The 16,579-nt window shown below is 41.0% G+C and overlaps 1 protein-coding gene across 6 annotated transcripts in view; it reads left to right on the top strand.

The window, feature by feature from the left end:
* Positions 1-604: 604 nt before the first annotated feature.
* The window catches only part of aldh3b1 (aldehyde dehydrogenase 3 family, member B1), a 49,143-nt gene continuing 33,168 nt past the window's right edge, over positions 605-16,579 (top strand). Inside the window, exons 1-3 of one of the 6 annotated variants that reach the window (XM_077734712.1) lie at positions 605-773; positions 6,731-6,921; positions 10,503-10,672. In XM_077734712.1, the coding sequence (XP_077590838.1) occupies positions 6,891-6,921; positions 10,503-10,672 (201 nt within the window). In that variant the 5' untranslated portion in view covers positions 605-773; positions 6,731-6,890. Of the gene's footprint in view, positions 774-6,730; positions 6,922-10,490; positions 10,673-14,965; positions 16,532-16,579 lie in introns of those variants that run through there. The other 5 variants (XM_077734711.1, XM_077734714.1, XM_077734713.1 and 2 more) reach the window with 5 other exon arrangements.

The following is a 16,579-nucleotide window of genomic DNA, read 5'->3' as shown; positions in this document are numbered from 1 at the left end:
CTTTATAGTAGTACCTGCACCCCTCACCTTCCCCCAAATATTTTTCTAGATCTGCCCCTTACTTTTGCAAAATCTAAACTTAATGCCCACTGGATTTCTCTCAAAACTCTACGCATCAGGCACACTAAAACCCAAGTGCGGGGGAATCACAGGCAGACACAAACGCCAACTCGAGGGAATGGGCCTGTACTATAGAATTTTTTAATAAAAAAAAATTGGGTTCACTAAAAACAAACCTCAATAACAAGACCAGGGAGAAGTGAGAAAGCATCAACTTAAACAACAAAATCCACTTCATGGGGAAAACACAGGGACACGAGCAGCACGTGGAAAAAATGATCTGACGTGAACAAGTATGAACTGAACGGGTAGACGAGACAATCAGACAGACAGCTGGGTGACACGTGAGGCAGCGACTGAGGAGTGACACCATGGAGGGAAAATTAAAGGAGAAATAAACGGCTAATCACAAGAACAAGTCACAAAGGGAAAAGGCCAAGAATACAAAAAAATGAAACCAAAACCCCATACCACATACAACCTAGTATACCTCACAGCCTCAATAACAAAACACAAGGAAATAGTGGTGAAAATCGCTGCTACATATGAGCTGCCAAAGAATCAGAAGCAGCAAGACTCGTTTGTCTACTCTAGCTGCGCAATAAAAATTTCCCACCCACATTGTGAAAAAAGGAGAACACCGGGAAATAACTACATCATCGGGGTGTCTTTTAAACGGCAGTTCAAGAACTCGATTAGATCCCCCAAAGCAGGTTGGTGAATCAATTCTTTATTATTGGTTATAAATTTAATCTGCTTGTTAATGTGGGTAATGGTGTCCTCGGGTGACACCCTAAATTACAACAAGTGGCCGTTTATAACATGCAAAACTTGGGGAAATGCTTAATAGTTACTTTTGCATTTAATAGCAATTGTTTGTGCGTGTGGTGGTATGTGCGTGGGTGGAAGCGAGTAAAAGATGTTCAAGTTCATGTAGAACAGTTTTGTAAGCATATGTTCTCGTAATGCATAATAAGAACAATATAACTGGCTACTACTACAATTGCTACAACAGGGAATAATAACATAATAATAACAATAAAAGCAATTATAACAATAGTGATATCAGCAGTGAGAGATTAGTTAATAGAGGAAGAAAGTCTGAAACAGGTCATAAAATAATTATTATAAATAAGGTGTCGAACCAATTCCACAAAGGGTCAAGTTGGTTCAGGCTTTTCCCACCACCCATTGAGGACGACACATTTTTCACCAATCTGTTCTCTTACAACTGCAATATGGTGATTGCAGTCAGGTGCTGCTTGTTTCAGCAGAAACCTAATACCAACTTGTTCGTGCTGTTTCAGTTAGAATGGAATCCTGCATTTACATGGAACTTTGTAGGATAGTTTTGACACCTTTTATAAATATACCTACTAAATTAGTGAATATTGTGGCAATTGTCCTTTATTGTGCTGCAATGCACAGACAAACTGTGAATGGATGTCTGGAAATTAAAACATTTGAATGACCACAAGAATTTCTACTCTCAAGGCTGTAGACACTCCAGACATTTCTCTCTGGGGCTGACTAAGGAAAGGGGTGATATCCACATTCCTAGGTAAAGCGTACCTTTGGCTATTTAACCCAAAATTGTGACACTCTAAGGTGGATTGACTGACACAACTCCTCCCTGAAATGCATTGATAAGCTAGATAAGTGATTTGGAAGACACCCTGAATTTGTTGCCAGCCAATCGCAGTACAATTAATATTATATAATATTATTTAAAAAATTAAATGTTCATAATATAAAACCAATGATGCCAAATGACTCTGAATTTAATTTAATTATATGCAGTAGCCATACCAGTAATCACGTGTATTGGGGTTTGGGTGTTTTTGCCTTGTCTGCATGATTATCCATTAGTTTCACCTGCGGTGTTTTTCCAGCTTTCCTTCCCACGTATGACCCAGGTATCTCCAATTGTCTTATCAAATCCCTGCATTTGTATTTGAACCCTGTGTTTTGGTCATTTGGAGGAGGGGGATGTATTGTAATGTTCCTGTAATGGTTACGTCGTGATATGTTGTTGTATGTCTTCCCGCCGAGCCTTATCCCTATTTTCTTTTTGTCATATTCCAGTTCTTTGTTGTTGTTTTCTTTATTTTGTACACTGTTTAGTTTGTATTAAAACCTTATGTTAGTACACCCGCACTCCCTTTTTCCGCCTGAATTCTGGTCCAACCAACTCCGTTTCGACACCAAACACTTCATAGCCCTGGTGGAAAGTGCTAAGCGCGTTGGCCTCATAGTTCTGGGGTTAGGGATTCGATCCCAGGTCGGTTCTCATTGTGTGGAACTTGCATCTTCAACACTTACTATGTGGGTTTTCTCTGGGTACTCCAGTTTCCTCCTACATCCCAAAAACATGCATGGTAGGCTGTTTGAACACTCTAAATTGAGCCTATGTACAGTGGGGCAAATAAGTATTTAGTCATCGACCAATTGTGCAAGTAGATTTTTGCTCAAAATCTCTCTATACATGGCCCCATTCATTTTTTCGTTTACACAGATCAGTCGTCCTGATCCATTTGCAGAAAAACAGCTCAAAGCATGATGTTTCCAGCCCCATGCTTCACAGTGGGTACAGTGTTCTTTAGATGCAATTTGGTATTCTTTCTCCTCCAAACACAAGAACCTGTGTTTCTACCAAAAAGTTCTATTTTGGTTTCATCTGACCATAACACATTCTCCCTGTCCTCTTCTGGATCATCCAAATGCTCTCAGTACTTGTTAATTTTCTGACTAAGATTTTGTCGTTGAATAAATCCAAATTCCCAAACCTAAAAATAAACAATCGGGTGAAAAGCATAGCTTTTTTACAGTTGCCCCATGTGTAATTCCAAAGACATGCAAAAGAGTCTTCAACATTTAAAAAGGCAGTCTAAGGTAGGCTCAAAAGAAAATTATACAAGTAATTTTCTGGTCAGTCAATATCCTACTATGGTCATGGATACGATCCATAAAGAAAGCTACTAACAAGACTGTTTTGGACGAGAATTTTATTGGAAGGGTCATATACAGCGTTGTTCGCAGTGGTCTAAAAGCCGAGGCGAAGAGACAAGACATGGATCAGGCAAGACAGAGAGAACATGCATTAAGATCGAGAGCCATGAGCTGAGGAGTAGGTCAAGGTATAGAATGGAGCAACATATAAACCTACATTTCTTTTCATCCAACCGAGGAATACATTTAAGGAAGGAAGGAATTAGCAACCGATAAGTAAGCTATTCTGTTGTTTTATTCCAAATATTTACGACGTTTTGAAAAACAGTGTATAAATAACAACAACAAATGAACTAATTAATAATCAGTAAAAATAAATAAATTTACTGATTATTTATTTGTTTTTGTCATTTGTGCATGGGGTGGATGTCCAGCTGGATGAAAAATAAATGTTGCTTTATCTCGGCAGAGTTCCTGTTGTTCCAATTTCTTGACCTATGAACAATTTTCTGACATTGGAACTAAAGTAACAAGGCTATACCTTGTGGGTTTTCCCCAGCCATCATTGTGATAGCTTTGCACTAATATATAACTGTTAATATATCCATAACAGCACCAGACGACGGTGCCAACTTGCACACTTGCGTACTGCTTTATTTCAACTCTCAGACTACCTCAAAATATGTCAACATCCGGGTCACACTGTATTACCCAATGGCCACTAGGTGGTGGTGGTTAAACACACCTGTATAACCTAATGCAACTGAACAGTTTTAGCATCAATATACTACACTCCTCCCCCTTTAACTGTGAAGTTCCTATTAAGAATTAACTCTCAACTTCAAAAAATATCTTTGCCTGATTACGTTTTATAACTTTACTTCTCTAATTGTAATTCAATTATCACTGCTAACACAACCATTAGACCCAATATTTAAGTCTTTGAGATTCCTATCTCAGGAACTTTTTTCCACATTTTTGTATGAACAGGAACTCTTATTTTAGGAACAACGTTCCTCACAACTCACCGATCACAAATTCAGTCGCTTAGGAGGCCATCTTTCGCTCACTGGGTACCTCCGCCCTAGCACCTCTGGGGAACTGACTGCTTTATCGGCAGGTGTAACTAAGCCATCAGTCTCAGCGCCCAGCGCCGCATTCGCAGGGCAGCTATAGTGGGAATTTCAGACTTGGATCCCAAAATGGTAAGAAGGGGCTTGTGGTCAGTTATTTAACTGAACTTGCGGCTTTATAAATATTTATGAAAGTTGGTCGCGCCAAAAATTATGGCCAAAGCCTCTTTCTATATCCGACTGTTTTTACTTTCTGCCTCTGTCATTGTACTACGACGCAAATGTGATCGGTTTCTCATCCCCATTTTCCATTATGTGAGACATGACCGCCCGGGAGACAAAGTTGGAACCTTCACGTGGTGTCTCCTGAGAGGCCGCCCGGCGCGGCCTGAGAATCCAACAAAATACCACCCAGACTTGCCAACAGGAACGTGGCACCTGACGTGTTTCATCCAGCCGGAGATATTCGACTGCCCCTCACCTCCGGCTACCCCCCAGATGAACTAATCCGCATTCCAGTGGCAGCGCTACCTCGGCTTAGGGTAACCCCTAGGCGCCTGGGTGGCTCAACAACAACAACAATGATAAGTGATAAGTCGAGTAGAAGGACCGTACGAGAGCTTCGAAGAGAGAAGAGATGCTCGTGACTACAGGGTTCCCCTCGGCAATTACCCGAGTGTCCATTTTCCGAAGATGAACTCTGCCGAGCTCTCAACCAACTAAAACCAGGCAAAGCTCCTGGCCCAGATGGAATCGCTCCAGAGATGCTGAAGTACCTCCCCCCTGAAGCACACCCTGTCCTGCTCCAGATCCTTAATATCAGCTGGACCACCCAATGGTGTCCCCAATCCTGGCGCTCGGCGGAGATCGTCCCGTTCCACAAAAAAGGCAAGGACCCTCAATTAGTCGGAAGTTACCCCCCAATCGCCCTTACTTCCACCATGAGCAAGACCCTGGAAAGACTCATAGTAAACCGCCTGTCCAACTGGCTGGAGGAGAAGGGTATTCTTAGTCCGTGGCAGGCGGGCTTCCGTAAGGGCCGCTCCACCGCCGACCAATGGCTACGGCTGTCCCAATTCGTCATGGATGGGTTCCAGTCTAAGCAGCGTCATTGTTCCATTGCTGCTTTCTTCGACTTCAGCAAAGCGTACGACAAGGTGTGGTGTGCCAACCTACTCCAGAAGATGCTGGCGATCGGTGTTCCTCTCCGGTATGTTGAGTGGATCAAAACCTGGTTCACCAACCGAACGGCACGCGTGAGGGTCAACAGTACTACAGGACGCTGCCGCACGTTCAAGGAAGGCCTTTCTCAAGGATCGGTGTTGTCACCGCTTCTCTTTACCATCTACATCAACGACCTGCTTAACTCCTTTGAGTCTACCACCTTCGTCTCCGGCTACGCTGATGACTTGGCGCTGGTCTGTAGCGGCCGTAACAAAGAAGAAGTGGCGACGAGATTAGAATCTGAGGCCGCCAAAGTCCACCAATGGTCTGCGAATAACCACCTCACCCTCAATACGTCCAAGTCGGAGGTTGCCTTCTTTACAATGGACGCTGCCGAATCCTCATGGTGCCCAAACATCACCGTCGGGGGTGCCAGACTCAAGCTCAATCCAACCCCTACCTTCCTAGGGGTCCGGTATGACCACTGTCTCACATTCAACGAACACATACTGCCCATATTGCTCTAAACTCCAAATTTGCCGCCTTTCCCCCATCCAAAAAGATCCAGCTAATCTGGGTCCCCGGTCACTGCAATCTCACAGGCAATGATATAGCAGATGAGCAGGCGTAACTTGGCTCCACCCTCCACCAACCAACGGCTTTGCTAAAACAACAAACACGCCTAGCTATTATTCACAAGAGCTGCAAACCCCCCTCATCAACCCATCCCCGCGTCATTTCCCTCATATCCTCCCGTCCCAATCCGAAAGAAGAGTCTCAGCTATCCACGAAAGACCTTCATGACCTTATCCGATTCCGGCCCGGCCACCATCCCTCCCCCCTGAAGATGGCAACAGTTGACGGGGAAGTGCGAAAATGATCGGTGCCGTCTCTGCGGTGAAGAAGAAGAATCGGCCGAGCATCTCTGGCTCCGGTGCCCAGCACTTCAGAATGCCCGTTACCACCGCCGGCTGGGACTCTCTTTCGGAGAACTACGGAGCCTCCCACACGCGAGTCTAGCGCTTCTGAGGATTATCCTCAGGCGGCTCGGGTGATTCAACAACAACAACAACAACAACAACAACAACATGACCGCCCTTATCCCATAAGGGGATGCATCTGAAGCTAATCTCAGGGGTTTCTTGGTGTTATAGTGAACTACTACCGAGTTTTTTACTATCTGGTCTTTTGCATCTTTGAATGTTGCTGCACATTCAGGAGTCAATTTCCACTCAACTTCCTTCTGTAGCAGTGGATGTAGCGGCTGCAGCGCCGTCGACAGGTCTTTCATGAACCGACCATAATAGTTTAATAGTCCTAGGAAAGACCGTAGCTCTGTGACGTTTGTAGGCTGGGGTGCATTAACGATGGCTGCAACTTTTGTCTCAGTGGGGTGCAGTCCCTTCTTATCTATCAGCTGACCCAGGTATTCTACTTTCTCCTGCATGAAGTCACATTTTGCTCTTTTCACTCTCACCCCGTAGCTCTCCAGGCGGCTCAGTACCTCCTCCAGATTCCTCAGGTGCTCAGCTCTTGTTTTCCCAGTGACCAATATGTCAACCAAGAAACTGGTCACGTGCTCCAAGCCTTGGAGGATCTGGTCCATCACATTTTGAAAGATAGAAGGCGCACTGGACAGTCCGTATGAAAGTCTACAGGACGCATACAGTCCTTTGTGAGTAATTATTGTCTAATACTTTTCTGAGTCTTCTTCTAACTCCAGCTGTTGGAAAGCATGTGACAAGACTAACTTGCTGAAAAGAGTGCCTCCAGCTAGGGTGGCAAAGACGTTTGGTAGCGGATAGGTCTCCTCCACACTCTGATTTACTGTGACCCTATAGTTTTCACATATACGAATTGACTTCTCAGCCTTGGGTACCACTACTATTGGCACTGCCCACTGACGATGTTCTATCTTTAAGATAATGCCAGCTTTTTCTAGGAGATTTAACTCGTTCTCAACTGCATTCTTTAGTACATAAGGCACTGGTCTGGCCTTCCTGAAGACTGGTTTGGTATTTGGCTTTACTGTAATGTTGGCTTTAAAACCACAAATAGTGCCTAACTCCTCAGAAAACACTGCTTTGTGTCTCTGCAACACTGCCTCCACATTTAGTTTTTCACATCCTTGCTATGTGTCCTACTTTTGAACACTTGTGGCATGTCTCTGTTTTATAATGGCATATTCGAGCTTCGTGGTTGCTTCCTCCACATCGGTAACAGGATTGGTGATTTTCTTTTGTGGTTTTACTTTTCTATTCATTGGTGGCTGCTTTGAATTTCCACACACTTTTGCTTGTTTTCTTCTTGTCAATCCTATTCATTGTGACAAGTCCTTTCATTTTGATCGCTAAGCCCAACGTATTATTTGATGCCATTTCTATTGATAGATACAGTTTGCATGTTTTTTTTAAATGTCAGATCTTGCTCCATGAGTAACCTACTCTGATTAGCCTCCACTCTCAATCCACTAACAAATCTGTCTCTCAGTGCTCTAAATGGGAACCCAATTCACAGTGGGTGGATAGCTCCTTTAATGCCACAACATAATCTGACACAGACTGGTTTTCTTTCTGAATCCTTTTTTGAAATTTGAATTGCTCCGCAATCACCAGCAGTTTCGGTTTGTAATGCGATGATAATTTTCCGCTTAGTGCATCATACGAGAGGGTACCTGGCTTATCTGGAATGCAGAGGTTTTTTAACAGACCGTAAACTTCTGCACCTATTACAGACAGGAAAACGTTGGATTGTTTACCGTCCTCCACTTTGTTTACGATCATCCATTGCTCAAACCTCTCCAAGTAGGACTCGAAGTATTTTTGACCTTACTTGTATTCGCCAAGATTTCCAATGAGCCTGGCCATGATGCACCACGGACGTTAGCTTAGCAACTCTTGCTAATGCTAGTTTGTAAAGTCCCCTTACATCCGTGTAATGCCTAAATTTCCGCGTACTGAACTGGGTATCCCCACCGGCTTGAAAGGAATCCAATCCTCGTCGCCACGGTGATAACTTTGCACTAATATATAATTGTTAATATATCCATAACAGCACCAGACGACAGAGCCAACTTGCTCACATGGGTTGCTTCTTTATTGCAACTCTCGCACAGCCTCAAAACATGCCAACATCCGGGTCACACTGTAATGTGTAATGGCTACTAGGTAGCGGTGGTTGAACACAGCTATATAACCGGATACAACTAACAGTTATAGTATCAATATACTACACCTCCAACATTACTATCTTTCATTGTCAATATAAAGTAGACCATGCTTTCACATGTGCTACTTGTTTGTCATCGGTTCTCTTTTGGTCTGTGCAGTAACTCTTTTTGGATTGAGCTTTTACAGAAATTGCACAACTGTTTCTTCTTTTGGTCATTGTGTTTTGAATGTCACATTTTTGTTGTCCAAAATAGCAGTTTAAAAAGAGTGATTTTTTTTAATTTGACATTGAGGTTATCATATATAACTACCTTATTTTCATGACTACAGACGCTCCCCTACTTACAAACATTCAACTTACGAACAAACGGTACATACGAACATATCTGCCAATTGCGTTTATATAAAAAAAAATTCATAAGTTCGATTTTGTATCGCGCACCTTTTCCCGAGTAGTGCATCTTTCCTCTGCTAATACCGACGCCTGGCGCTGTGAGAGTTCAGCTCACCCAGCATCCACCTTCCTCTGCAGCGCGGAAGTGCGTGACATATCTCCCGTGCGAAAAGAACCTTTTTCATTTTTATCATTAAATATCTTGTGAATCCATCCTTTATTCAATATGGTTGGTGAAAAGCGAAAGGCTTCTAGTGAGGGAGGTGAAAGGAAGAGGTAAGCCATTTAATTTGAAACGAAAGTGGCAATAATAAAGAAGCTTGATGCGCGTGAAAATATGGTGACCGTTGCACGGGAATACTACAACTTGAATCATTCGACCGTCAGTACCATTTATAAACAGAAAGATCGAGTAGCAGACCCAAATATTGAACGTTGCACAAAGGTTGCAAATCAATTGAATGATGCCATACAGTGCTACCCCAAACCTGTCAACTTGTATGTTTTATACGTATCTTATACGTTTTTTTACCATTTCAAATCATGCACGCCATACACCGACTTTTAAACGCCGATTATTTTTGTTAATCGCCAATATTTATGAAAACCGATCTCAACAAGACCTTCAATATACCTATATAAAACTTAAACATAAATTATACTACAAAATATAGTGTTGTACCCCTGAATTCTGGCAATCTATTTGCCTTTAAAACACAGGGGGAAATAATCAGACAGGTCAGTTGTTGTTATCTTCAAGCCAACTTTTACTGATATCAAATCAATTCACACAAAAACATAATATACAATAACACCCAAATATATACATATAAATATATTAACAACCCGTTATAATCCAAAATAATGTACTTGTTGCATAAACTGTCAGAACTTATGACTATTGGAACTTGTTACCTTTTGTTTTGCAACTTAGCAAAGTCCTCAGCTAGTTAGCAGGGCGAACAAAGGAATCTCAATAGCATAGCTTAGCTTCATTGCTACGACCGCCTTACACACATACACATCACAATGCTAACGCTATATATATATATATATATATATATATATATATATATATATATATATATATATATATATATATATATATATATATATATATATATATATATATATATATATATATATATATATATATATATATATATATATATATATATATATGTATATATATATATATATATATATATATATATATATATATATATATATATATATATATATATATATATATATATATATATATATATATATATATATATATATATATATATATATATATATATATATATATATATATATATATATATATATATATATATATATATATATATATATGCCAAGCCAGGCTGCGTTTAAAAGAACGGTGCGTCCTTTGTGTGTGAAAAATTCAGAAGTAGCACTCGTTAATGACACTGCGGCTAAAATTATGATGTGCTCAATAAAAAACGGTATATTGGTTCTCTACATACTTCATAAGGAAAAATTTTCCTTTGAATACAGTATTTACAAATTGTCTTTACCATTTGTCTCGCATGAGAAAAAACGTATTCACAGAAAGAGACTGGAGAAGGAATAACATCTTTCATGTAAATGAAATTGACGAAGCAAAATTAATTCCTGTGTTAGCCATTATAGTTTTGTATTTAAAATATCCATTAGCTTGTGTTTTAGGTGGAAGAATGGACAATAAGAGTGAAGTCGTGAACAGATTACGTACGACTTTCCGTTCTGGAATCACCGTATCGGAGCAGTTTCGTCGTGTTCAGCTTTCTAACCTAAAGTCCATGATCCAAGAAAACGAGGAAGATATTTTGAAGGCATTGCACAAGGATCTTTACAAGGTAATAATCATGTCACAGATATATTACTAAGCATATAAACAATTTATTTTCTGTTATTTCAGGGATTTTCCTTTAGCTATAGTTGTGACAATGAGTCGCATTTGAAGGGACCTATAAATAAACGTCTATAAATAAACGTCTATAAATAAACGTCTATTAATAAACGGCTAATAAATATACAAATGTTTCAATGTCGCGTGCACAATTGAATTGAATGTTTTTATTGGCATTATACAAGTATAATGAGATTATAGCTTTCACCACATAATTCAATAAATAAGTAGTCCAAGTGAGGTCAGCAGAATGAAGGGCACTTGTTTGGTCTGATGTCCAGGATGAGTTCCATGATTGTTGGAGACATTCAGCGCCAAGTTGCACTACTCGCTGAGTCTATGGACGCAACAACGGACAAGCAGACAATCAATATAAAGCAGCGGCGCTCTGTGCATTTTCTAGCGACGCAATCAATCCGACACATAAAAAATAATCAATAACGACCTCATACAATTAAAATATTATTTTGGAATATAGCTACATTTTACTCACCATTTTTTTAGCTGTACACAATATCCATCCTCCTTTGTTTCTTCCTTCTTTTGTATTGCCATCGAAGCTAATGCTGAAAGTCGAGCCTGTCCTGTTGTATTTCTGGCATACGATTTTATTCGATTTAGTGCTGAAAATGTTTGTTCCTGTTTGTGACAGGGTTGCTTGCTTTAGAGGTGTCCGACCTTTCTTTATGACCTTTTATTTTTTTAAGTTCTTCTTGAAAATAGCTTTGACAGTAAATGTGCAAAAAAATCAATTTCTTCTCCACCTTCAGCCATTGCGGGTTGACCAAACCACTATTAAATCAACACAACAATATATTTGCTTGTGCAGCTTGCTCCAGATACAGTTTGGTAGCTTTGGCCCGCATACTCTATCGCCAGCCAATCAAAGTTGGTGAAAGCGATAACGTAGACCTACCCCAGCGAGAAGGCAATGACGTATCCCTACGCTTGCGACAAGGCAATGTGGTGCTACCAACTCGAAATCTGATTGGTTAACGCAACAGTTTTATTGATGCTTGTTTTATGCAAAAGAGCATGCAGAAATGATTTATTAAGGCGTGAAAGCAGATTTCTGACCCTGGCAACAAATAATGGCTGAAATGTGATTGGTTAAATCAGTGGTTTTCAAAGTGGGCGGTACCGCCCCCCGGGGGGTGGTGTGAACTTTCAGGGGGGCGCTGACGAATAAACAGGCGAATGGGGGGCGTTGAAATAGTGAAGGGGGCGATGGAGCAATTACAGTAAAATGTGACGTTGGTGTTTGTAGAAAGACCGGAAAAATTGATTGTCTGTAATAAAAAGTCGACAAAAAACAAGCTTTATTGAAACAAGAAACGTTGTCTGCTCGAGCGCTCACGAGCAGCGCGCATATACCGTATATCACTAATTGTCGCGAGTTTATCGTCGATGCAGGCGACTGGGGAAACCACCACCATCCAGTCAGCCGCAGAGGAGCACACAATAGCGCGCCGGCAACGCTTAACCACAGACGTATGCGCACAGCGACCGGCTTAATGCATCAGCTATCAATTTTTATGATTCGAGGTGAACTGCGCATTGGTCTATTAAAAGAAACGAAATTAGCGAATAATATCTGAGGCGCCTGTCTTCTATTTATTCAAGCTTCGTTCGTTGGAAAGGGGTAAAGAGGGGGGCGTTGGCATTTTGGCCCGGCGGTGAAGGGGGCGGTGGCCAAAAAAGTTTGAAAATCACTGGGTTAAATGCTTCACTATGAAAACACACATCTGGAAGCTGTGCAACCAGAGGGAAAAGCAATGGAAGGAAGCTAACAGACAATTTGGAATTATTTATTGATGGACAAAATATAATATATGATTCAGATATTTCTTAGACCAGCAGAGAAGGCATTGAAGGCCCTGACGGCCTACCACTGATATAAAGTAGAGATTAATAATAATTAAATAATAATTAAATAATCAATAAATAAGAAATAAATTAGTAGTCCAAGTGAGGTCAGCAGAGCGGAGCGGACTTATTCCGTCAGAAGTTCAGGATGGGTTCCATGATTTTGGAGATGTTCAGCGCCTAGTTGCACCACTCGCTGAGTCAATGGACGCAACAACAAACGGATAAACAGATAGAAATCTATACATAGTAATGATATAAGCCGCTTTAGTCAGACAAAAAAAATATGACTGAATCAAGGGTACGGCTTCTATGCACATAAAATCACGACATGCACGAAACTGCAAGTTGACGATGCCATGATGCGTTGACGTCATGTGTCATGCATTCATTCATTCATTCATTCATCTTCCATACCGCCCATCCTCGAAAGGGTTGCGTAACCCAGCTGTCTTCGGGCTAAACGCAGGACTGGTCGCCAGTAAGTCGTAGGGCACACAGAGAGACAAATGACAATCCGCACCCCCAATCATACCGCTACCAGCAGGAATTGGGCCTGCGACTGCCCGCACCAAAGCCAGGCGAGGGAACCACTACACCATGAGGCGGCATGTGTCATGCATTTATTTCAAAATACAGAAAAGATAAACAGATAAAACGCTAAACAAAATGTATTTTGACATCTATTAATATATATTGCATAAAATGTGAAAAACCTCACATGTGCCAGTCACTACTCGCGCAGCGAGTCGCTGCATTAAACAAGCATCGATAAGACTGTTGCTTTAACCAATTAGAATTTGATTTGGTGAAACCAAGGCCTTCTTGCAGGCGTAGGGATACGTAATTTCCTTCTCGCAGGCATAGGGGTACGTCATCACTTTCACCAACTATGATTGGCTAATGATACAGTGGACGAGACAGAGCTACCAAACTATCTGGAGTGAACTGCACAAGCTAATATATTGTTGTGTTGATTTAATAGTGGTTTGGTCAACCCGCAATGGCTGAAGGTGGAGAAGAAATTGATTTTTTTGCACATTTACTGTCAAAGCTATTTTCAAGACGGACCTTAAAAAAAAAAAAGGTGGACATCATTAAGAAAGGTCGGACAACTCCAAAGCAAGCAACCCTGTCACAACCGGGAATGAACATTTTCAGCACTAGATCGAATAAAAAGGTTTGCCATGAATACGACAGAATAGGCTCGACTTTCAGCTTTAGCTTCGATGGCGATAGAAAAGAAGGAAGAAAGAAAGGAGGATGATATTGTGTACAGGTAAAAAGGATTTTTGGTGAGTAAAATATTGCTGTATTTCTAAATATTTCAATTGTATGGGGTTATTATTTTTTTTCTATGTGTCACAGCTGTACCTTCAGTAGAGGTTTTATAGCCATAAAATAATTTTGCTGAAGGCTTCACTAGAAGATGCACGGACCGCCACTGAAATACGGCAATTACTAAATAGTAATCTTAGATAAATAATCACGAAATAGTATAGAAAAATGTGGGGAGTGTGAATGAGCATGTTGATAAAAGCGAGGCTGGAAAAGCAGAGCGGGCTATTTTGTTCCACAGAGAGAAGGGTGATAAGACGGGTCCGTTGTGTAAAAATAAATAAATAAAAAGAATGGCAGGGCCTCCTCAGCTGAAGGGGAAAAATTTTACCAAGATAGGTGGCGAGAGCGCAAGGATGTTAGCCAAGAGAATAAAAGAAAAGAAATTAGTAATTCAAACAGAAAACGTGTTTTCCAATATGCTGCGTGCTGTGTTTGTGGAAAATTGGGGCATATATCGCGTGATTGCCCGGACAAGAGGGTCTCTAAAAATTAGGCTTAATCAGCATGACTAGCCGGCATGCCTGCTCAAAATGATTTGAATGAGGACTTTGAATATGAGGATGCTAAGCTAAATTTAATGGAAACTAGCATTTTATTTGGTTAAACCAGAGATCACATTGTTCGTGAAAAAAAATTAATTTGATTTTTTTTGTGATACTGGAGCTTGTAAAACGGCAATTAAAATGGATATTCCAGGTGCTAGGCTACAAGGCAGACATGTAAAATATACTGTCAATTTACTTGAATGAGATGGACTATTGCATCTTAGCCTGGCTTTGATCCAGTCTGCTAGTAGGAAAATCGTGGTTAAAAGACAAAAATGAGTACAAAACGGCCAATTAAATGTTTTGCAGGGTTGCCATCTGCGTTTTTTATCATACTCTAGACTTGCTCTGTAGGAATGTTCTGTGGACAGACAAAACAAGAATAAAGCTGTTTGGCCACAATGCCCAGCAATATGTTTGGAGAAGAAAAGGTGAGGCCTTTAACCCCAAGTACACCATGTCTACCGTCAAGCACGGTGGGTGGTAGTATTATGCTGTGGGGCTGTTTTCTGTCAATGGAACTGGTGCTTTACAGAGGTTAAACGCCAAAAGCCCAAAGATTGGGTCTTGGGCGCAGTTGGGTGTTCTAGCAGGACAATGACCCAAACACACATCAAAAGTGGTAATGGAATGGCTAAATCAGGCTAGAACTAAGGTTTTCGAATGGACTTTCCAAAGTCCTGACTCAAACCCCATTGGGAACTTTTTGACAATGCAGAAGAAACAAGTCCTTGTCAGAAAGCCATCAAATTTAACTGAACTGCACCAATTATGTCAAGAGGAGTGGTCAAAGATTCAACCAGAAGCTTGCCAGAACCTTGTGAATGGCTACCAAAATCCCCTAATTGAAGTGAAAATGGCCAAGGGACATGTTACCAAATATTAGGCTGCTTTATGTATATTTTTGACCCAGCAGATTTGATCATTTTTTTCTGTTCACTCATAATAAAGTCATAAAAGAACCAAACATCATGAATGTTTTTTTTGTGACAAAGAATTATCTATTCCAATCACTCTATCAGAGTTTTAGCAATAACTGGAAACTCAAGAGAGCCCTGATATTGTGTTCTTCACAAGTGTATGTAAACCTTTGACCACAACTGTATTAGCTTGTGCAGCTCACTCTATATCAGTGGTCTCAAACCGGTCCTCAAAGGGCCGCAGTGGGTGCAGGTTTTCATTCCAACTCAACAAGCATACCTTTGGCAAGTGCAATCAGTTAATTAGAGTCAGGTGCCACTTATTTTAAAGACACCTGATTGGTTAAAATGTCGGCACTGGATCGGTTGGAACAAAAACCAGGACCCACTGCGGCCCTATGTGGAACCGGTTTGAGACCACTGCTCTATTTGCAGTTTTTGGTAGTTCTGGCTAGTCCACTCTATCAGTAGCCAATCATAGTTGGTGAAAGTGATGACGTATCCCTGCGCCTGTGAGAACGCCTTGGTATCTCTAACTTGATATCTGATTGGTTAAGCAACAGTTTTATCCACGCTTGTTTTAATGCAGCAAAGCAAGAAAAGATGGCGCCGTTCAAGCGGGAGCCAGTAGGAGTACCTCTGTACACTCTTATGTTTTTCATGTTTTATAGCCCTTCTATCTTTTTTTAAATTACATTTTAACATTTCTTGATACATTCCTTTTTACTATACTTTGTACTTTATACTTTTTACTTTAATGTTTTTACAACTCTCCCTCTGTTAGCCTGGCTTCTTTCGGCTAATTCTTTTTTTTTAACTAGTCAGCCATGCCTACACTGACACACACATGGGACTAGTTGTCACAATACGCAGCAGAAGGAGCAACACCTCGGTGCCGCCGGAGTTTCGGAGCTGGACAAAAATGCCGGAAAAAGAGGCAACACTCTGAACAACCATTCCATCGTGAGATGGGATGGAAAAGCTATCTGCGCTTACCAGCAACAGAGTCGAGGAGTTACCCTGCTGCTGTTTTCTTCAGCTTCAAACTACTGAGGAACTATGCAGATAAGCTTGGAAGAGCGACTATGCATATTCTCTACCTTGGTCACAGTCTGCAGAATTTCCCCATCTCGTGTAAGACTCCCTGTGTGTGGTTCCAGTTTTTGTCCAACTTTACAAAGT

The sequence above is a fragment of the Stigmatopora nigra genome, chromosome 15 (genome assembly GCF_051989575.1).
Source record: "Stigmatopora nigra isolate UIUO_SnigA chromosome 15, RoL_Snig_1.1, whole genome shotgun sequence".
NCBI lineage: Eukaryota > Metazoa > Chordata > Actinopteri > Syngnathiformes > Syngnathidae > Stigmatopora > Stigmatopora nigra.
The sequence above is the reverse complement of the archived record's forward strand: the minus strand, read 5'-3'. Positions and strand labels throughout refer to the sequence as shown.